The 23,126-nt window shown below is 33.8% G+C and overlaps 2 protein-coding genes across 2 annotated transcripts; both read left to right on the top strand.

The window, feature by feature from the left end:
- Positions 1 to 990: 990 nt before the first annotated feature.
- On the top strand, positions 991 to 19,452 carry LOC142644649 (cyclic nucleotide-gated ion channel 1-like). Its single transcript, XM_075819227.1, has 7 exons — positions 991 to 1,097; positions 1,461 to 1,591; positions 3,616 to 4,012; positions 6,691 to 6,894; positions 7,075 to 7,355; positions 14,118 to 14,229; positions 19,058 to 19,452. Exons 2-7 carry the CDS (start codon positions 1,521 to 1,523, stop codon positions 19,130 to 19,132), a joined length of 1,140 nt encoding a protein of 379 aa, XP_075675342.1. The 5' UTR covers positions 991 to 1,097; positions 1,461 to 1,520; the 3' UTR covers positions 19,133 to 19,452.
- A 1,095-nt stretch (positions 19,453 to 20,547) lies between these two features.
- Positions 20,548 to 21,570, top strand: LOC142643905 (uncharacterized). The gene is made up of 2 exons (XM_075818622.1): positions 20,548 to 20,979; positions 21,094 to 21,570. The coding sequence occupies exons 1-2, from the start codon at positions 20,548 to 20,550 to the stop codon at positions 21,568 to 21,570; spliced, it is 909 nt and encodes a 302-aa protein (XP_075674737.1).
- The last annotated feature ends 1,556 nt before the right edge of the window (positions 21,571 to 23,126 follow it).

Genomic DNA, 23,126 nt, shown 5'->3' with positions numbered 1-23,126 from the left:
AAAAAAGGTAATATAGGTAGTGGTCTCATATTGGCCATATTATTATTAAGATATGTGTAATGAGTATATTTAGTTGACACATATACACTTATAAATGAGTTTATACTTGAATTGTTGTGTATCAAGCCTAATGGCTCACAAGCTTGTTCGTGAACAAATTTTTTTGCTTGGATTTGGTTTGTTTATTAAACGAGCCTAAATCTAAGACTCAAGCTTAGCTTATTTATAAATAAACAAACATGAACAAGCTTTTTATTGAGCCGAATTCGAGTTGTTCATGATCGGCTTGGTTCATTTACAGCCCTACTATAAGTATCAACAAATTGAAATCTTACCTGTTGAGGGCCTTTTAATTTCTTAGGGGGAAAAAAAAACAAATTCTTTTTGGTTGGTGAAGAAGACGATATTAATAGTGAGAAAGACTAGACAATTGTCAATGGTTAACAATTCCCACACTAGAACTAACTCTAAAAGGCCATGGCATGTTTATTTAGTACTTGCACCTGCTCTTAAAATCTTCCTACAAAACCAATTTCAGTCACTCTTTTCCTTTTATAAATACACATTCTGTTTCTTACTCACTAAAGGGGAAATGTGTGTGTATATATATTTGCTGAATAAAGGGGGATATATATTTTTAATATTAAATAAAGAGTCTAGTTATGGCACACATTAATCATCTATTTTTTATAAAAAAATTTATAGAAAATTGAAAAAACTGTAAAAAAAAAATTGAAAACTTTTTTCATTTTTCTATAAAAAATTTCTTAAAATGATTTATTACTGTGTGCGTTTAGGACTCAGATTAGTAAAATTCTTTAAAAAAAAAAAATACTGATTTGAATTTTATTGGTTGGTGAAAAAGACAACATAGGAAGACTTGAGGGATTGACCAGTGTGAATGGTTCATATTACTCATCAATTAAGATCATGATGACAGGAGTTACTCTTATTTAATACTTTCAGTTGCTTCTGCACCTCCGCATGCTCTTAAAATTCTATAAGAAAAGCCAATTTCTGCCACTCTTTGTTTTGTCCAGATTCCCTTCCCTCTTGTTCCGCCTTTTAAAATGCATGCTACTTGAGTCTGTTATCAGGTTCAATTACACATTCTTTTTCTCTCTAAGGGTTTACATTTTATTTTTTCTTCAATAAGTATTCGTTACATTAACCCAAGAAAGAACGAGGGGGTATGCTATGGTGAATGCCAGACCGATAGATCAGGCATTCTCAACCAAGCCAACTTCACGATATTTTCAACCACCCACTACGGGGATATATATTTAGTGATGCTATTTAAAACTCCAAAAAAAAAAATTTAGAAATACTTGTTCTTTACTTTTATTATGTTTTTGAACAATTAGGTCAATAGCCTTGTTTTTCATTAGTATTGTCGCACTTTGAAATAAATGAAAAATATGTTAGTATTGTCTAATCTCTGTTTTCCATTTCTCCTGCAGGGATCAAAATTGAAACTTTTTTGGTAAAGCTCGTTGGGTTGTGTAAACATAGTTGAGAGGATGGATCATCAACAAGCTTTAGGTATGACTACCCCTAGCCAAAGTGACCAAAAGCAAGGGAACGATGCAAGGTAGTTTCTTTTTCCCTACTTATGTGCTAAAAATAACTTTTTTCTTTTTTCTTTTGGCCCGTAGTCTAACAAATTTAGTTCTAAATTGTTGTAGTTCTCTTTTAATAAATTCATTGGTTATTATTAGGCTATCAACTCAAACATTTTTCAAGAAGATTTTGTATGACTGTTCTATTCTATTGTCCACTAGTATTTACTAGAGTGTGCATGGGTAGGATTAGGTCGGGTTGGAGGGTTTTTCAACTCAACCTACCATGATGGGTTAAAAAAATTCAACCTAACCCAACCTATCACAGTAGTCCGACCCAACCCAATCCAACCTTCGTGAATCGGGTTGGACAAATTTTTTTAATTACTATTATTAGTATTAAAATGAGAATTAGAACACCACCACCATAAATAAGAGCAAATTTATAACCAAATAATATAATATTGAGTATAACACAAAATCAATACAAATTATATGAGGAGAACTTAAGATTTTGATTTTATTTAGGAAGATGGGTAAAAAAGTAAATAAAAATATTTATAAAATATTTTTTAAATTTTAAATATATATTAAATATAGGCACGTCGGATCTAGTTAAACGGATTTGTGAATCTTATGATCCGAATCCAACCTAACTCACTATAAAACAAATTGACACATAGTATATACTAGGAACCAAAATGGTAGTTTACCCACACAAAAAAACTAATTAGTGTTGCCAAATAAAATATTTTCAAAAAAAAAAAAAGCAAAAAGGAAAAAAAAATCCAAAATATTTTTTTTAGGTCGAACAAAATAATACAATAATACTAAAATCCCACAATATTAAAATTTTAACTTTGAGCCTCGTATTCAAATAATTGAAGTGACATGCCAATAATCACAATATGAGTTAGATGGTCAAGTGATTATTTTATTTTTTAAAAGTTTTATATATTTATATATATATATATTTTTAAAGAATTCCAATGGCCCCCATTGGTCGGAAAATCCCTATATATATTTTCTATTGTTTATGATTTTTGAAAAATTCACCATTAGATTACATTTCCTTTTTATATCTTTCATCTTTGCAAAATTTCTAGAAGATCAAAAATTAATAACTAGTCAACAATTAAATGTTTAAACTTCACATTTTTTTAGTATAAAATTATACATAAAAAATAAGTTTATGAATTGAAAAGTAAATAGTATTCGATTGACATAAAATTTAATACGTATGTTAAGAACATAATTAACATGCTATCCAATTGTTTAAATTTTCAAAATATATAATCATGTTAATTTGTTTTAGTAGGAATTATTGTCATTAGCTCAACCAAGTTTGAAACCAAATTTTGTCCTTAGTATGAGTCCTTGCTGGGGGGATTTGATGGTTTTAAGATGATAAGATTGGTAGTATAAATAAATTTTAAAGAAAATTGGTAATTTGGTATAATTCAATTCTTAATTTGTTGAAATTTTGGTCTAATTTTGTAATGATTAGAAATTAGAAAAATTAAAATTATGTATTTTAGTGGCTTTAATGAAAAATATTAAACGTTAGTTGACGAAAAGACTACATCGACAATGATGTTCAATGAAATTTACAAAGATAAAATTTTAGGATCAATGAACCTAGCTATAGTTAAAGGGTGTAAAGTAAAATTTAAAATTTTTAAAACTTCCTTTTATCTAACCAGGTATTATGAAATTTGTGCAACAACAATTAAAATTTTCCTCCAATTGTAATACATTCTTATTTCCAATGGGGTACACGAATGGCGCACTCATTGGTCTAGGATGCGATGTAGACAGATGTTTTAAGTTCAATTATCAGTCCTTGAGGTTCCCAGAGTATCTTATAGACAATGGCAGAGGGAGAGGGGGCTAGGATAGCCACGACCCCCGTTGAATTTTCAAAAATCCCTCATTCCTTTTATATTTTTTGGAAAAAAAAAATTAAATATTATTTTTTATAGAACAGATATAAATTTAAATAATGGTCTCCTTGTATTTTTACTAAAAACATATAACTTGATCGGTGTATTTTTAGTGTTCTACTTGCACTATCACAGTTCAGCAATGACCATGAGGAGCTTGTTAAACGGTATAAAATCTTACTTTTATCATCGCGCGCGATCGCACTATCACTGGATCCCTTGTTCTTTTTTGTTCCTGTCATCCATGAAGACAAGAAGTGCATTAGTGAAGACAAAAAAATGTGGATCAATGCCATTTTTTGGCGATCGTTCCTAGATATCATTTACATGGTGCACTTTGTAGTGAACTTTTATATTGAGAAGAACGAAGTTGATTCAAATACTACAAGCGCAGCTGAGTCAAAAGGTCAAAGGTACAAGTTTTGGAACTTCAGCCAAAAAGAAAAAGAGTTGTGGAAGTTGTGGATGTCGTTCATGTTCGACATTGTAGTCATTTTCCCCTTTCCACAGGTAATACAAAAATTAACTTATTCAGCTGACATTTTGCATTTGTTAATAAAATCTTTTTATTAATTTGGAGTACCAGGTCAGATGTACTCTGACCACATTCACATGGAAATTAATTGCACAAAATCTAACATAATTCAACCAATTTCATGTGTTCATCTACATGCATTAACAATTTAAATTTTATTATCGATAGCTTCTCATAAAACAAAAAATTATTATCAATAATATACATTACTAATATTTGATCAATACTAGTAATGTATATCACAATCAAGGGAGTCAATCTCGTATCGGAGACTGTACCAGTTTAACCAGTGGAACGATATATTTCGGTACCAGTCAATACCGGTGTACCGTTTCGGATTTACAATTATTTTTTATATTTATAAATATATATATGTGCGTGTGTGTATTATAATAAATATAAAAGTTTACCTTAAAACATTACCTCAATTCAGAACAAATTATTCATGGTTTTAAACTTTAACATCAATTAAAAAAACACAATATATAAATAGAAAACTTAATTATTTATTGCACATTAAGAAAATAGATAATACTAATAAGTTAAAGCAAATAAGTTATCATCCTGCCCTTATACAAACTCAAAAATTACAAAACTTTAAAAAAAAAAAAAAATTTATTATACTGGTTGGTAATGCCAGAAATCAGCCAGTATGGCCGATATTTAAATCGATATGAAATGTTGGTTTTTCAATACTAGTATACATACCGGTACGGTACATATCGGCAGATACGACCAATACCGGTACCAGTACGATATCGACCACCTTGATCACAACTATAAATGCACTCTCTTAAAGACACAAACTAAACTAAATCTCATATACTCAAAACAAACTCTTAAATATGAGGCTACAAACTACAAAGTAACACTTTGATGACCTAGAGCCCAATATACTCAATGGTACTCCCACGTTGTTGGAATAAACAAACTTTTAAATCATATTTGTGTGGCAAGTTTTAGTTAACTCAATTAATGAAGTCTTACTAATTAAGAAATTTGGAGTTTGAACCATGTCCATACTAAAAACCAATTAGTGTCTTAAGTTAATGATAAAAACCAATTATCATGAAGTAAACATTATAAGTTGAAATTTTATCATATATATATATATATATATATATATATATATATATATATATATCGCACGCCTACGTGTCTTTTAACCCCCAAAAGTAGTATAATATATCTTGCAATCATCAAGTTAGCTGCGGAGCCACCCCCTCCCCATTATTATTATTTTTATAAAAAGTTCTAAATAGATATTGATTTTATATATGGGTAGTCCATTTAAAAGAAAAAATACAAAAAACAAAATTAGATATTTGTACTTTTTTTTTTGAAGTGAATTAGATATTTATACTTATGGCCTCCAAACGTCAATGAAAAATTTAATATAAATAAATTTTAGGTAAATTATACTTTTGGTCACTGAAATTTGATAGATTCGATCTTAGTCACTCAAATTTAAAATTTTCAAATTTGGTCCTTCAATTTTTTAAAAGGGCACAATTTGGTCTCTTCATTTTCTTTACACGACTAACCGTATGTTAAGGCACCCCTTTTTTAGGGACCAAGTCGAATCAACCTCATATATATATAGGGAATAAATTGAACCAACCTCACATGTAGGGAGCCAAAGTTGAACTTACTTTAGGTAGGAAAATGTTTTCCTTTTGAAATTTTAGAGACTAAAAATCCAAATTTTTTAAATTGGACGGACCAAAATCAAGATTAAAGTATAATTTATTCATATAATGTATTTGTTAAATTATATACATTTATATGAAAGTTTGAGGTTTCTAGTATTCATTTGCATAAAGTCACAATCTTATTAATGATGAGTTGTGTATACTAATTACTTAAATTAATTGGGTATTCTATATTATAATGAATATATATTTACCCTAACCATTATCTTAAAAGTTAAAGGGATAACCCAATGAAAACAATGTGGTACACATTGAAATATAAAGTATTTATTTTAAATTTTGAATTGTGTTTATAGCACTATATATGTTATTCTACAATACATAGTAAGCATATAATATATTCAAAAAACATTTAATCATCAAAATTCTACTTCGGACTGTGAGTGAGCTAATTTTTGGCTTCACCACCACTACTTTAAATATGTTCGACGCACTGTGCCAATGTTTCTAACTTCTATTTCTCAATAGCATGCCTTTAGGATAACGCTCTAACATATGATTTTTGTAGATTTGAGTTAGTTTAACCAATAAAGTAATTTGTTGTCGAATAAAAGATTTGAGGTTCGAATATCGTATATACCAAAAATCGATTGATATCCTTATCTAATAATAAAGATCAATTATCTTGAAGTTGATACCATAGCTTGAAATTCTATCAATTTTTTTTATAAATTAAAAAAAAATTAAAAAAACCTAACTTTCAATGGACAAAGAATCTTTCTTCTTGGATAAGGAACGTTAAATTACTTTTTTGACAACAAAAGTAGTTCCCAACAACAAAAATTCAAATATATTTGTAATAAATAAAAATAAAAATTTGAATAAAATTCTAATACATTCGTAGTCATTAATTTATATATCCATTGACTCTAAAGTCTAAACACGAAAGTTCTTGCAATCCATTCATAGTCATTTAATTATTTTTCTTTTAATCCATTCAGGTGTTAATGTCAAACATACTTGCCGAAATGAGGCGCGCGAAATATACAATTTCTGTAAAAATCTTGAACGCTGTTTTTCTTATCCAATATGGGCCAAGAATTCTTCAAATCTACCTATCCTTGAAGGAACTGGAAGGATTGCATAAAATTCCCATAAAAATCAGAGCTTCATTCAATTTCTTTCTATACATCCTGGCTGGTCATGTAAGTTTTAAAGTTTGCTTACATAGTATTTTCTTTTTCTTTTTTACATTGGCATACTGAGGATGACTTATTTATATTACTTCCTTTCAAATTCAAAAATAAAAAATATTTTATAGAAATTAAGTGGAAGCTTCATATTTATACAGTTCTTTTTCTCTCTTATTGATATTGTTGTGATAGGTATTTGGAGCCTTTTTGTATTTTTTCTCAACTAAACGACTGACATCTTGCTGGCGTGAAGCGTGTTTACATCAAGTGGGATGCGTCCAAGGTTCTTTTAACTGTGACCACCGTTTTGGAAATCTCTCTGCTTTACATGATTTCTGCTCTATTGATTCAACAAATACAAGTACCTTTGACTTTGGAATATTTCGCGATGCCCGTCAGTCCGGGATCTTAGAGTCCACAGATTTTCCAAAAAAATTAATTTACTCTGCCTGGTGGGGCTTGCGAAATTTAAGGTTTGCACATACCCTTTACTATTCCATATATATATTTATCAATTGTTACAACAAGTAAAGGGACTCGATCTCTAGATATTCTCGTAATAAAAACTGAGCAATATCACTGAGTCACAACAAGTAAGGGACTCGATCCCTAGATCTCCTCATAATAGAAACTAGGCAATGTCATTGAGTCTCAAGGTTCATGACAATTTCTATCTATCCTTAATTTTTTTTTTTTTTCACGCATTAGGTTCTAATATAGTTATTAGTTCTTCTAAATTTTATTAGTAATCTCATTTAATAAAAATATTATTCTATTCTTTATTTCTTACGTGGTAAAATCGTAAACTAGAATCACTCGTCCTCACACATTTGTAAACCATGAATTGCCTAATAAACATTGGATCACAATAGAAGGAAAATAATTAATCCATGAATTGTTATATATAAATATCCGTATTGAGTTTTTCACAAATTTTTTATATATATTTGGATCTTCATAGAAAGAAATTACAAGTTTTTTTTTTTTAGTTTGCTACTAATGGAACTAGTTTGCTTTTATCCTCGAGATGCTCTGGTATGTTTTGTTCTTTATATATATATAGTACTATAAAAATTACTCTAAACCAAACTCAAGATAAATATATTAGGTATGTGGGTTCCAGTTAGCTCAACTAATAAAGTTTCTTGTCGTTGAATAACAAATCTGGAGTTCAAACTTTGCTTATGACTACACCAAAAAATTGATTGATATCTTGATTTAATAATAAAGATTGAAAGTTTGTTTAGACCTTTTAAACTAGATTGTTTAACCTAATATATTAATGAAGTGATTACTTAGATTAATTTTCAGGCCTTAGTTAAAACAAATAAATCATATTATGCAAAGTTGCGAAAAAGTAAATAACACCACAATATGATTACCTAGAAAAACCAATTAAACTAACTAGTTTCAAGGTAAAAACTGAGGATTTGACCTAGTTATCCTCAAGGTAAACCAAATCCACTATAAGAGAATTGAAATTTTTACAAAAGATTTAACCCTAAATCTAATGTTACTTCATGTAGTAGCTTATTGACACAACCACGTGCAAGCCCCGAATCCACGGACTCCTCTTCTTAGATTAACAGCAATACAAGCACACCCTTGCTTGTGACTTTGAGACCCCACTCAAAGGTTTTAGATCACCATCAGTAATTGATCTTGAATGCAGCAACTAGTTCTACCAATCCTTGATTGTAGTTTAAGCTCCAGTAGAATCTTGTGTAGTTAGAAGGTACAGATTCTCTCAAATCTCACAAAGAGTAACACATTAGTCTTCAAAAGTCTTCAAAACTTAGTTAGGGTTTTCTTTTTATATGTGTAGAAGTTTAAGTGAAACCCTAAACGTTTTTTCTGTGATTGGACTTAAATAACCTTCTGCAAAAAACTCTATCTGCGATTTTCGATCGGTCGAGTCTATTTCTTGATCGGTCGAGAATGACGGAACTTGAATTCTCTTTTTTGCAATTAGTTGGACTTTGTAATCTTTAAACACACTTATTTAAGCACATTCTAAACTCTTAGACTAGACTAATTTTGCTCTCAGTTTGCCAACGCATTACAACCATGATTCTAAACATTTAATATAAATCTTTAGAAGTAGAACCTAAAAAAGGAGCAAGCATCATGGAGTTGAAGTCATAAGATGAAACTCTATCTTGCGTGTGTGTGTGCAACCTAGTAAACGGGTCGGGTTAGGTCTCATTCGGGTTTGAGTAAGAGTAAAAAACAAGTAGTCTTTCATAATAATAATAATAATAATTTTTTTTTCTTATTTTAAAAGTTAAATAATATATCAAATTTTAAGTTTACATAATCAAAAGTTCACTAATGATATCATCACTATAAAAGAAAAAAAAAATAAATTGCAAATACCCACACACAAAGACCAGCATATGTTCACAGAGTAAAAATTCAAATGGTCGTCACCAAATCCAATATAAATATTTTTGTGATATAAACTAACAAACTAGACCTCCAATACAAGTAATAGATATCGTATCCAAGCTCTCTGCTCCTGCTATAACTATTGAACCAACCTTTAGTCTTCATAGTGATTCGGTGCCGCAAGTCGATTGCTTACCGTCAAACCAATCTCTTGGCCACTTCAAGGTCACTTGAAGATTTTGGTGTTTCCTTTGTGGTTTCAACAACACATCCAATAAACTCAGTGATCTTGAAACTCTCAACCTCTCAAAGATGATGAAAGGGAGAGGGTTGGAAAGCAAAGAACATTCTCAAATGAATTGTTTTTGTATTTTTTAGCCATCTTCCTTCTCAGCGACTTAGGTTTGATATTGGGGTTTTATATTTGTAGACTTTGGGCTAGAAGTGGCTACACAAACTAATCTAGAAGCAAATCTCGAAATTCCATACTAGGGCATTAGTTGACCAGAAGTCTTTTGCGCTGTTAAAGATATATTAGCCCACATATTTAATAGGTCCAAGCCCAATCACACTTGTTGTACAAGTCAAGACATATTTTTGTATTAGTTAATTAATCATAGTTAATGTGTGGTTAGTCTAAGGTTAAGCCTATTATAAATACCCTATATTAGTTTCATTATAACATAGGATTTGTACTTCACACATATATTAAAGATGTAGCCCTTAATAGTTTCTTCTCTAATTTATTTAATATGGTATTAGAGCCAACGATCTTGGCCTCTAGAAAAATCTTTGTTCCTATTGCAAGTTTCTTTTTGCAAGCCACCATACTATAATCTCCATAGCAACCCCATGACTTAGTCTAGATCTATCTCCGTACCTAGGCAACCTCAGACATGCCTCCATCAAAGTCTTTTCTATTTGTCTGTAAACATAAAATCTCAAGTTTGAAAATCAAACAATTGACAATGTTTCACAAATATAAATTTGTATTGATGAATTTGTAGGTACAATTTTCTGTATTTAGATTCTAATGCAATAGGATGATCCTCTGATTCAATTACCTAGGAAAAGTCTTCGATTCAAGTATTGCGTCGATGTGGTCTTGATTTGAACACAAATTGTCCTCACTTTGATTGGAAAGTGGATTGAAAGATCTTTGGAATGAAATTGTGATAAATATTTGGTTATGAGCTTGTTAGAGATTTCTTGTTCTTTGTGTGTTCTTCAAGTGTTCTTGATTTTAGAAGATTTGTTGTGTAAATTCTTCGTGGCTTTAGAGCTTGAATTCGATGAAGCTTTGATTGCTTAAAGTTCTTGAAGTTTCTGAAGGCTTTGAAACTTGATTCCAATAGAACTCCAAGACTTAGAATGATGATTTGGATAAATCTAAGCTTGATTCCAATAGAACTCGAAGATTTGTGATGGAAGTCCTTCGGGGGCTTGAGAGGCTTGAATCTGTAGAGCTTCACTAATTTATGGTTTCTTGGAGTTTCTGGAGGCTTTTGAGCTTAATTCAAGTGCACTTTGAGATCTAGGAGGATGAATCGAATAATTTTTCTTTGAATGTTCTTGAGGTTCGAAGGTTGAAGTTCTTTGAGGCTTTGGAGCTTGATTTCAGAAGAGTTTTGAGACTTCTGAATGTGCCTGAATCTCCCCCTATAAGACTGAGAAAAGTCTCTATTCATACGAGTCTTGGGAAGGTGTGATGACACATGATTGGCTATTAGCAGTGACACATGTCATAATTTTAAATGTGGGGCTTTGTATCTTGTTCTTCAATGGACACCTAACATTATTTGATTAGTCAAAATGTTTTAATTTAAAATAACACATGGCGGCTTTTAGTTAGATTGCTTATGTCTTTTTATATTATAAAATAAATCAACATGTGTCGACGTGTGATGGAATCTTGGGTGTTCTTTGTAATTTTTATTTTGAAACACTTGGAATATTTCCATTGGTTTCTAAATAATGATAGTAGAATCCACAAAATAGCATGTGGCATCTTGTAATTGGATGCTTTGAATGTACTACGTGGACTTGATGAAATGATGTGGCAATTTGTGATTGGTAGGAAATTCTCACTTTTGACAATGTCACCCCTACATATGAACTCTAAAATCATCAACCATATTAATTCCATTGTTGCATCGTCGCCGTCATCACATCTTAGTGCCATCAATGGAACTCCTCAAACCTCCACCACTACAAGCATTGTGGATTTAAAGCTCCCACACAGGCAAAGACTACTCTTTCCTCATAAATCCTTTTTAGCCCTCAAAGTCTAATCATGCAACCCACATAGGCCTCCTTATCAACCTTAGGTGACTAAATCCTAGATTTCTAGTCACCGCCAAACACCACCGTAGCAAAAAATTAAAAACCTAGTGAAGTGCACCTTCAATCTTTCAAGCTTACAAGTTGTAGGTCTCTTTTGAAAAAAATTGACCACAATGGTAAGTTCCTTGACGTCCCATGACCAAAACCCTAAAATTAGACAGCCTCCCTCGATTACACGTGTCACGACGTCCGACCAAAATCATCCTAGGTGTTGTCGCCTCTGCACCCTCTAGTATGCGCCTCAACGCCTGTCTCACACACCCCACATGCCATCAATATTTGCACGTCACATGCCTTCATGAGTTCCACGCACCATAAACGCAGTCTGCCTCTAATGACATCATCAATGATGTCATCATTTGACATGTGTAACTCTTATGTCTTGCCACACCAGGCTTCATCATGTCTGCCTGCTAGCTTCTTTGTGTCATTGCTAGCAACCACAACAACCTTCTCTCTCTCTCTCTCTCTCTCTCTCTCTCCATATTATTGTTGATGTCATCAATACCATCAAATCGGGTTGACCCAAACCAAACAACTAACCTTAACTATTTCTTGAATTGGTTTCCCTTTGAAGCGCTGGACTGGACCAGTCCAAGCTAACCATTGACTTTGAATCTGCTTACTTAGACAAATGGCTTGGACCGTTGACTTTTTTACGTTAACCACAAGTCAAAATTTTTTGAACAGGTATATCTTACTCAGGATTCCCCATAAATTCAATTTTGGAGTCTGTTTCCCCATTTAAGACTCATAAATTGCTTAATTTGCCAATTTCTCATTCTTTTTTTGGTCTCGTATATGGGAAAATCTTGCCAATTGTGCTTCATCATTATGTCATTTTCGCTGATTTTGTTCAAGCTGTTAGGGTCATATTTTCATGTGTTGGCGTATCCTTTGACAAAACACACTTTACTTATAATTAGGTAGTTCTAAGTGGTTTCTAGAGTATCATGAAGTATGTTTTACAAACTAGACATGTGGTATTATTGAAGACATGAAGACTGCAACAAAAAACAAGTGAAGAAAAGCTAAAAAAGTGAATCTTGATACTAGCTCGATACTAGCATCTATCGATAATAAATAAAGAACCTTGATACCTCTCGATCTATCGAGCTTCGTAGATTCAGAATTTTCAGATATTTTTTCAGCCCATGATGACTTGGACTTCTAGGGTTTAATTCACTAAACTTTTTGGGGATATAAAAGCTTTAATTTAAAGTCATCACAAGACACAAAGACTCAATTAGAAAATCTATACACTTATTTTGAAGCTACTATGTTCTTATGTGCCTTAGGGTTTTGTAACCAAGTGCTTCATTCTCTACAAATGTATTGAATAACTTTGCATCCAACAACAAGCTTCAAGTTGCTGGTAGTTAGTCACGTACTAGGATCCATGCAAAGGGAAGAAGTCTCTACAAAATTAAGACCAATTGGGAATTAGCGTAAGGATTCTACTGTGGGTAGATACTTTGGGATAGACCAGGTTTGGGGTAAGATTCCTTGTATCTTGATTTTGATTAGTGATTCTGAATGATGACCTAAAAAACACTCAGTTGGGTTTTTACCTTGTGAGAGGCTTTCCTCATTAGTTAACAAATTACCGTGTCAACTTATTTTCCGTTGCACTCTAGTTTATTTGGTGATTTTTTCAAGCCTTCACGATTTGCATGTAATTTGACCTAATTAATCAACTTTAGTAATTAAATTAATATACTGAGGTTAATTTATAACCCAACACAAGCCATCAGTGTAGCCATTCTCCAGCCATAGTAGTCTTCCTTGGTCATTTATGCACCCATTCTCAAGCCTTTATAGCATTCTTCTGGCATTATTTTGTTGTCCTCTCCATGTTGCATGGTTCTTCTTCTATAGTGCTTGATCAACATCAAATCAATCTCTTCCAAGGTCATTCTCTAGGTATTCTCAAGGCTTTATTCATGGCTTCTTCAAGGTATCTTTATGGTCATCTTCAAGGCATTATTTGAGGCATCTTAAAGGGATCTTCTCAAACTTGTTCCAAACTCAAGGCTCCATTTAATTTCCACCTTGAGTTTGGGGGTGGGGGTGGGGGTGGGGGTGGGGGGGGGGGAGTGTTAGAGATATATCAACCCAAATATTTTAGGCCCAAGCCCAATCATGCTTGGTGTGCAACCATGGTATATTCTTGTATTACAAGTCTATTAAATGAAGTTAATGTAAGGTTAAGCTTATTATAAATATCCCATATTGGGTTTATTGTAATACAGAATATGTACTTCACTCATTATAAGAGATGCGGGCCTTAAGGGTTTTTTTCCATGGCCATAGGTCATCAAGCCCGAACCATGTAATTCTTTGTATGATATTGTGTTACTCTTATATGCTTCCACTTCCGCATATTTTCTCTTAACTTATGCATTTCCTGTATAATTTTGTAAATTCTCACTTTATTTAAAGTTATAAATTTTTTAGATTAGTGTCTCAGACTCTCATACATTATAGTTGTGCCATTTTTGCAGTTCTTTTGGTTCAAACCTCCAAACAAGTACGTACATATGGGAAAATGTCTTTGCATTTGGAATCTCTATCTTTGGCCTGTTATTATTTCTTTATTTCTTGGGAAACTTGCAGGTAAGTATCCAATCCTTTTCCTTTCACTTCTTTTCTTTTAAAAATTGTTTAAGTGTCCTAGTTGTACAATTGTGAGAGAGAGAGAGAGAGAGAATCACTTTTCTAAAATATAATTCAATAGCTACAACAATAGAGAATGATGGATTTAAACCTTGAACGTCTTATGTATGCCAAAAGACAAAGAATAAGAAATAACAAATAATTAGAAAGAGTAAAAATTGAATGAAAGATACAGATTCTACTTACCATGATACCCCAGATTTCCTCTACATAATAACATCTAAACATTAATGTTCCAAAAATGAAAGTCGTTCACAATATGGAACCATCTCAACGACAAAATTTTATACCCATATCACTCAAATTGATTGAATCCTTTTCTTTTCACTTGCAGGTAAGTATCCAATCCTTTTCCTTTCACTTCTTTTCTTTTAAAAATTGTTTTAAGTGTCCTAGTTGTACAATTGAGAGAGAGAGAGAGAGAGAGAATCATTTTTCTAAAATATAATTCAATAGCTACAACAATAGAGAATGATGGATTTAAACCTTGAACGTCTTATGTATGCCAAAAGACAAAGAATAAGAAATAACAAAAAATTAGAAAGAGGAAAAATTAAATGAAAGATATAGATTCTACTTACCATGATACCCCGGATTTCCTCTACATAATAACATCTAAACATTAATTTTCCAAAAATGAAAGTCGCTCACAATATGGAACCATCTCAACAACAAAATTTTATACCCATATCACTCAAATTGATTGAATCCATCAATCCCTAGTATACCCAATCCAACCATTTCTTTAGATAAATAGAGAGTTAGGTTTCATAATAACATTTTATAGATAGCAATGTGATTCTAAAGCTTGGAAAATCAGAAGTAACAGACAGTGCACCAAGCCACTAGCCTACTCATATTTCTACTATGTACTAATGGCAGCCACATTTGGCTGACTTAAAAGCAGTTCAGGCAAAACTTGATACAATTAAATCCCATTAGATCCACCATCACGCACTTTTAGCTCAATGGTTACTCCCCAAGTATAAGTGTTTATGGGGTATGAGAAGGCAAAGGCCGGGGTTCAAGTTTCCAGGTGGGAGCATCACACACAAATACACTTAAATTAGGCTAGAGTAGAATTTCTATCTTGTATCCAAAAAAAAAATCAGAAGTAACAGACAATGCACCAAGCCACCAGCCTACTCATATTTCTACTATGTACTAATGGCAGCCACATCTGGTTGACTTAAAAGCAAATCAGGCAAAACTTGATACAATTAAATCCCATTAGATCCACCATCACGCACTTTTGGCGCAATTGTCACTCTCCAAGTATAAGTGTTTGTGGGGTATGGGAGGGTAAGGGCCGGGGTCTAAAGTTTCTAAGTGGAAGCATTACATACAAATACATTTAAATTAGGCTAGAATAAAATTTCTATCTTGTATAAAAAAAAAAAAAAAAATCCCATTAGGTCCATTAACCCAGAGATATACGTATTATTATTATTTTGATAAATAACAGAACTTAAAAGCAAAAACAAAAACAAGGAGAAGATACCAGTGATTTTTTTTTTTTTTTTATTGTCATTTACCGTTGTTAGTACTTAGTATTACTATTGTGATTGATGCTTAAATTGCTTTCAGTCCACAAATTTTTGGGATGGTTTAATTTTGATCCTTATAATTTTTATATATTTATTTGAGTCCTAACTCTTTTGGAACGTGTTTCTTAGAATCCTTGTCTTCATTAGCTTAAATAAATAAAAAATAAAATCATTTCAACAACTTAGGTAACAAAAAGAACGCACATTACGAAAAAATTTACTCTCAAAATAAGGAAATTTAAATAAAATTACTTTAGCCAACAACATAGCTAACCAAAAGCATATTTTTGCTTTTAATTTATAAACATATATACATATATTTATTGAGAGAGAAAAAAAAAAAACAATTTTATTCTCCAAGAGACACATAGCATCATTTGATTAGTCAAAAGTGTCTTAATTGAATTTAAAATAACATACGACAACATTTAATTAAATTGCTTGTATTTTAAATTAAATCTCAACACGTGTTGACTTGTAATTGGCTCTTAAGCATTCTCTGGAATTTTTATTCAGTGACACCAGTCAATGAGTTAAGATAGAGTAGCCTACCGAGTAGTATATAGTACCTTCCTCTCAAAAAACAGAAAAGAAAAGAAAGAGTAGTATATAGCACCCTATAATCAGCCATTTTGAACGCACTACATGAATTTTGTGATATGACTTGTCAAATCATAATTGGCTGAAATTGCTCTCTGTAGTTAAGTAAATAGGATAGACTCATGGAATCAATACTTGCTTGAGGAGAGACTCCCTTAACTACTCTATCGGTGTACTTTGGGAGTTGGGACTCTGAGGACCCCACTCACTCCCTCTAGGGAAAGCTAAAAAGGCTTGCGCCAGAAAATTATTTAAATTTATTTAACTACACTGATTTTCTTAGAGCATTTACAGCAGTGGAGCTAAAAATTTAACAATTTAGTTTCACCAAAAGTTACTTTATCTATTTTACCTACACACATACTGCAACAGTGAATCTATTTTAGCTTTCAACACAATAAAATAATATAAATATCACAATAAAATAATATATCTACCACAATAAAATAATACATCTCACTACAATAAAAACACCACAAACCGATCCACCACCACGGCAAGAACCGCCCACAACCACCCATCAACAACTAGCAAGCCAAGAAATCCAGCCACAGCCACGAAATCCAACCCAGAGAAACCCACAAGAAACCCAATGAAACCCAGAGAAACCCACGAAGGCGGAGCCGGTGGAGCTTGGATCGAAGATGAAGCTTTGGTCGGCAATGGAGCTTGGATCGCCCGATTTCGCCGCCAACGGCGTGGCTTGGTCCAAGGCGTGACTGAGAGGGCTGGATCGCCCGATTTCGCCACCAACGGAATGCTCCGATTTGAGGCGAGTTGAGAAGTGAGAGAGGAAAAGTGGGGAGAGAGGGGTCTGTGGCGGCTGGGTAGATTGGCGACGGGTCTGTGGAGAAAGAAAGAAGGGTCTGTGGAGGAAGAAAGAAGAGATGGAGAGGCAGTAAGGAGAGAGAGACGGGAGAGTGAAATACAAAAAGATAAATAAAAAAAAAAAAAATGATAATGTGAACGCAAAATAAAAAATTAATTTTTTTTTTAGCTCTCATGAACAGTGCACATCTATCTATAGATGTGCACTGTAGCAATGAGCTAAAAAAAAACAGATTTAGCTCCACTGCTGCATGCTTCTTTTTGGTGTTTTGGTGGAGTTAAAATAGCTATATAGCTATTTAGCTCCACTGCTTCAAGTGCTCTTACAAGAATTGATATAGCAGTATAGGTAAACTTATAGAAAATAGAAATTAAGGATTTTGTTAATAAATGCCTTGAGGGCACAGATTAAGATGCATTTAATGTTATATTAAATAATTGTATGGGGCAAAAAACAGACACAAAGGCCCAAAAAAAAAAAGATTGGGCTTTTGGGACAAACTCACTACAATTAATTTGTAGATGGGTATAGTGGACCAACACAAGCAAGAAAAATGGAAGTGAAAAGATTATATTGATCTCTCCTCTGTCAGCCAAGGGAGCTTGTTACAGTTCAGGGTTACAAGTTCTTGAGTTATTTCACTCTAATCTCTAGGTTATGATCCTTGTTCACTGGGATTTCTTCTCCTTTCATACTAGTTCCCCTCTCACTCTAACCCTCCACATGAAGGGTGGTTGATCTCCCTTGAATACTTGTCCCATTTCACCTTTGGAGAAGGTGCTGAGTGAGCCACAAGCTATCCTGGTACTGTTTAGGTGTCATTCAGCCATTACTGTGGCTAACATAGTTGGTGTAGTACATTTAATGTGGAGGTGATGTGTGCTTTCTTGATAAGATTCCCACTCTTTCTCCTTCTGTATTGGCCATGATTACCTCCTACAATTCATGCTTCCAAGCTGGGGGTAGGGATCCTCTTGTTCATTTTGGGACGGTCATGTTTGAGACACTTTACAATAATATTAATACCTTTTAAAAAAATAATTTGTCCGTGTAAACCAATGAATCATTAACATATGTATTTTTTTTTGTTGAAAAGCTTCATTAGAGCTCATAATTAAGCATTTATTAGTATTTGACTAGTGTCTTTAGAGCACTCATTAATTGAACCCATAAATTAATAGTATTGGACATTAAATAAGATTAAATTAACTAGTCTTGGAACTCTTTACTCCAAAGTTCAAACTTAACCATCTATGAAATTAATGGGTTCTAGTTAGCTCAACTAGTAAAATCTCTAATTTTTGAATAAAAAATCTAGAGTTCAATCCTCGCCTGAACCAAAAACTAATTGGTTTTTGGTTTGATGATAAAGAGCTATTATCAGCTCTCCCCCCTTTTTATTTTTTAAAAGAGAATTATTATTTAGCTATACTTCTCAATTTTTGGGTAATGGAGTTTTTTTTTTTTTTTTGGTTAAAAAATACAGCAATGCCAAGAACACAAACAAAATTTTCTCAAATTAGCATGCCAACTTACACATAGGTCCACCATATTCCAATTTAATTTTTTTTAATGTTAATTTTGGAATGTTGTGATTTTATTTTTTGGTTGCATCCATAGCATTTCTCAGAAAAATCCCTAGAGAATTTGTGTGTGGATGAATGAGATGTTGACATGCTGTATACTTGTATAAACAGACCATTTTTTTTTTTTTTTTTAAATTTTAATGCCTAAATATATGCTGTAAGATATTCCGAAATGAACTTACTATCTACTAACGGAATTGGGACAGGTTTTCATGCAGCGCGGTGCTACAAAATCACTTAAAATATCTGAAAGTATTCAGAATTTGGAATCACCCGTATGATGCTGTTGTTGAACCCAAGACAACTTCTATTTTACAAAGACTGATTGCTGATGCTTTAAGAAAACTAGTTCTGAATCCAGAATGAGTACCTGACATTGTTATTGCAGAGCAATGGTTTGTTTTGATGTCTTTGCTGTTTTCAGATTTGTTTTTCTAGTGATGGAGTTGCTACTTGTTTGGATTCTGAATAATGATGGCAAAATTAGGGAAAGGACAACGTGTGAATTCTGTTTGATGAACGGTATCAAATTCAATAAGGACTGTGTGTGTGTGTAGTTTATTTACACCTTTTGTAATCCTAATCCGTGTGATGTGATGTATAGGATTTGGTTATCTGATCTTATATTTTACAATCATGCTTGAATATTCATTTAAGTAACTAATGCAATGAATGGGCACCCTGGTATATAGGGTAGGTTTTTTTTATTTTTTTATTTTTTATTTACAATTCTAAGTTTCTAACTATAGATAGGGTATACCTTTCAAAAATAGAACTACAATGTGATAATTTTATGACACTGATTAATTCCATTGTGATTCGTTTTATAAGGCATTTACCTCTCTCATGGATTGCCTTATGCAGCATTTTTGCTAATTTTGATGATTTGGCAATTGCCAACATCACATATAGAAAAAGAATGGAAGAAAAAGACGACATACACTCATATTTCTAATTCTCATTCTAATTTTCTCTTTCAATTCCTGACATTTGGGTTTGTGTATGTTTAAAAGAGAGAACGTTTAAGGTAATTTTTTCTTTAATTCTTTCCCAGTGAGTGTTGGTAGCACTTGCCACATTACAAAATTCCTCTGAAGGTAGCAAAAATAGTCAAAATACCTCATAAAGCAAAGTTGCAAACCACAATATAGAGGTGAATGCTGTATTAAGCAAACCAAAAGAGAGATATGGTATGGATGATATAAATTGCTTAATAAAGAATTCTTGAATAACTATTAAAGCTAGTACTCACTACATCAAAAATATTTTATTAAAAAAAATGTAAATCCATTAAAAAATATTCGTTTTAGATGAAATTAATGCTTGTGAGATAACATTTAAGACGTGTCATTTAGAGATTTTTGTTGTGAATGAAGTGTTGTAGACAATTAAAAGAGTGTCACATTAATTCCTTGCATTTTTTCATTCTCATCTTGTTTTTAGTTATACCTAATATTTTTATATTTTGAAATGTTATCGTAACTATGTCTCGCATTCTTAAATGCTGAAATGCTGAGGTCTAAGCATTAAAAATTGGAAATTTTAGTTCAGCGAAAAAAAGAGGCAATTTTTACTTGTTTTCTATAATTTTATCTCAACATTATTTTGTTAGGAAGACACCAAGTGGGGCCCAGCGTTCTAGTGAATTAGACAATTAGACAAAGCTACGTACCTGCCCAGCGTTCTAGTGAATAATATGGATGTAGAGTTCTCTGTGCCTGCCCAGCGTTCTAGTGAAGAAGAGGATGAACTTCAACGTAGTGTTAAAAAGTTCAAAGAAAATAATGGTGCAAGAAGCTTCTTGCAACCTAGGAAGTTAGTGAGCTACAAAGACAGTCCTGTGGGAGACATTCCGGGTGCGTATGAGCAGACGTTTACTAGAAGCCAGCCTTACTGGGAGGAAGACTATGAATCGGAGACCGAGATGGAGCCTTTAACAGAGGGTATGGCTGAAGTTAAACTCTCCAAAGAAACAAAAGCGCGCATTAGAGCGCCTTGGTCGAAAGCTTTGATTGTGAAAGTGTTCGGTAGGTCCGTAGGTTATCACTACTTCACTTTTAAGATCAGTGCTTTGTGGAAACCGACGGCGAAGATGGCTTGTGTGACCCTGGGTAAAGGGTTCTTCCTGGTTCGTTTCACCAACAGTGAGGACTATGACAACGTCCTTAGGGGAGGTCCATGGTTTTGAGGGGAATATTTCCTTGCAATCAAGCCATGGGAGTCTTATTTTATTGCTTCGAAGGCAAAACTCACGTCGGTGGCAGTTTGGGTTAGACTACCTGAACTACCAATTGAATTCTATGATACCTCGGTGTTGCGAGAAATTGGGAGTGCTATCGGTCCAGCTTTACGCATCGATTCCTACACAGCTTCGGAGACAAGAGGAGGTTACGCGAGACTTTGTGTCCACATAGACTTAGAGAAACCGCTTATCAGTTCTATTCGAGTGGGAAGAGTGGTTCAAAAGGTGCTTTACGAAGGAATATCTTCCCTCTGTTTCTGTTGCGGTAAGCTAGGACACAAGCAGGAAAGCTGTGTTCTGAAAGTAAAGGAACCAAATAGGGAAGACGTGGCTGGAGTGTCGTTGGAAACTAACGAAGTTAGTGGAGGAGTCCAGCCCGATTCAAACTACGGGCCTTGGATGGGTGTTACAAGGAAGAAAAAGACTTTGGGTAGGACGGGAAACGCCAGTAAGCTAGCTAAGGGTCCGTTTGGATAGAGCTTATTGCTGAAAACTGAAAATTGAAAACTGAAAATACTATAGCAAAATAATTTTTAAATGTGTGAATAATATCGTGGGACCCATTTTTAATAAAAAAAATCTGTAAAGTGAAGTTTGTGGGTCCCATGAACAGTACACGGGACCCACAAATGTGCTGAAAGTCAACAAAATGCGGCTACTCTTCATGCACAGTAACATAAACAGTAGCCTTGTCCCCTATGAAACGCGTGCAGCAAAAGGAAAAAAAAAAACGCTGAAGTCGCAGACGCCCCTTTTTTCATCCGTATCCAAACTCAGCCTAAGTTTTCTACCCCTACCCAGGCTGAAATTGAGGGCAATTTGGACCTTCCACAATCTTCAGTACATGCTGAAGCAAGTGAGGATCTCACTAAATCAACTCAGAGGGATTCGGCTAATTCTAATTGTGAGACAGCACGTGTTGTGGCAGCCCAAAACACGTAGAGAGACCTTGAGATGCGGAAAGATTGCGTGATGGAGGAGTGCTTTGGAAACTCAAGTGCTAGTTCTCAGCAGGATCCGCGGCACATCTCAGGGAACAAAAGGAAAGCTTTAGTGAAAAACAAAGGTAAAGGGAGTGAGGGTTTGGGTATTAGAAATTCAAAAAACCAAAAACGGGTTACTACCAGTGCCTAAGGAAAAACTGGTTTGTTGATTCTTTCAAGGGAGCTGGGGAGTGACAACCAAGTCGTATTTGGAGAGATTTTGGATAGGGCTAACTCCGCTGCCAAGAACTGGGTGGGCGATTTGGTACAAGGGCAGAGTGGTGGCAATCTTAGAGGAGTTCATAGCCCAGATACGAGCGGCGGTGACAGAAACACCGGGATGGTTCGAGGAAGAACTGAAACATGCGTGGAAAAATATTTTTCCAATAACACCAGAGAGTATCAGTTTGGGGGACCTTCCATTGGAGCACAAGGCATGGGCTCTCACACCCAACCCGTGGTGGAGTTTTCTCACGGATGTGCCGGGGATCTCGTTGGAAGCATCAGAGGAGCTGAGCAGGCAAAGGAGGCCATCCGTGATGCCCCATTGGGATGAATCCGGCTGGATCATTCAAGAGAGGATGCTGGTGGATTTCAGGGGGATAGCGACGGCACACTTGGGAAATCACCCAACTCTGAAACTAATCCAGATTATGGCTCCGGCGAAGAGATGCGATGTGCTTCTGAATTGCAGAGAGGACATTCTAGGCATTCTGAAACACATGATGATTTGGAAGCCAGACTGGATGGCATCCAAAGACCTATTGAGAAGAATGGGGTGGAGTATGGTGGAAGCGGCAGCAATGAATGCTAATCTATCAGAGATCGAGGTGCCGTTGGGTCAATTTGTTAAAATGAATGTGTTACTCTAGAATTGCAGAGGGGCTTTAAACCCGGATTTCAAAAAAGGGATTTTTGAAATGGCAATCAATCATCGACCTGCTATTTTAGTAATAACTGAAACGAGAATGGGCGGAGACAGAGCAGCAAAAATTATTGATGGGCTGTCTTTTGATGGGTTTGTTACAACAGAGATTATTGGCTATGCTG

Source organism: Castanea sativa, chromosome 7, assembly GCF_040712315.1.
Source record: "Castanea sativa cultivar Marrone di Chiusa Pesio chromosome 7, ASM4071231v1".
Classification (NCBI taxonomy): Eukaryota; Viridiplantae; Streptophyta; class Magnoliopsida; order Fagales; family Fagaceae; genus Castanea; species Castanea sativa.
This window is presented reverse-complemented; position numbering and strand designations above follow the sequence as displayed.

Coding starts and splice junctions, on each gene's coding strand:
- LOC142644649 (XM_075819227.1), top strand. CDS start 1,521: ATGGATCATCAACAAGCTTTAGGTATGACTACCCCTAGCCAAAGTGAC. Junction 6,895..7,074: donor TATACATCCTGGCTGGTCAT/GTAAGTTTTAAA, acceptor TTGTTGTGATAG/GTATTTGGAGCCTTTTTGTA. Junction 14,230..19,057: donor ATTTCTTGGGAAACTTGCAG/GTAAGTATCCAA, acceptor GAATTGGGACAG/GTTTTCATGCAGCGCGGTGC.
- LOC142643905 (XM_075818622.1), top strand. CDS start 20,548: ATGGATGTAGAGTTCTCTGTGCCTGCCCAGCGTTCTAGTGAAGAAGAG. Junction 20,980..21,093: donor TGGGTAAAGGGTTCTTCCTG/GTTCGTTTCACC, acceptor ATTGCTTCGAAG/GCAAAACTCACGTCGGTGGC.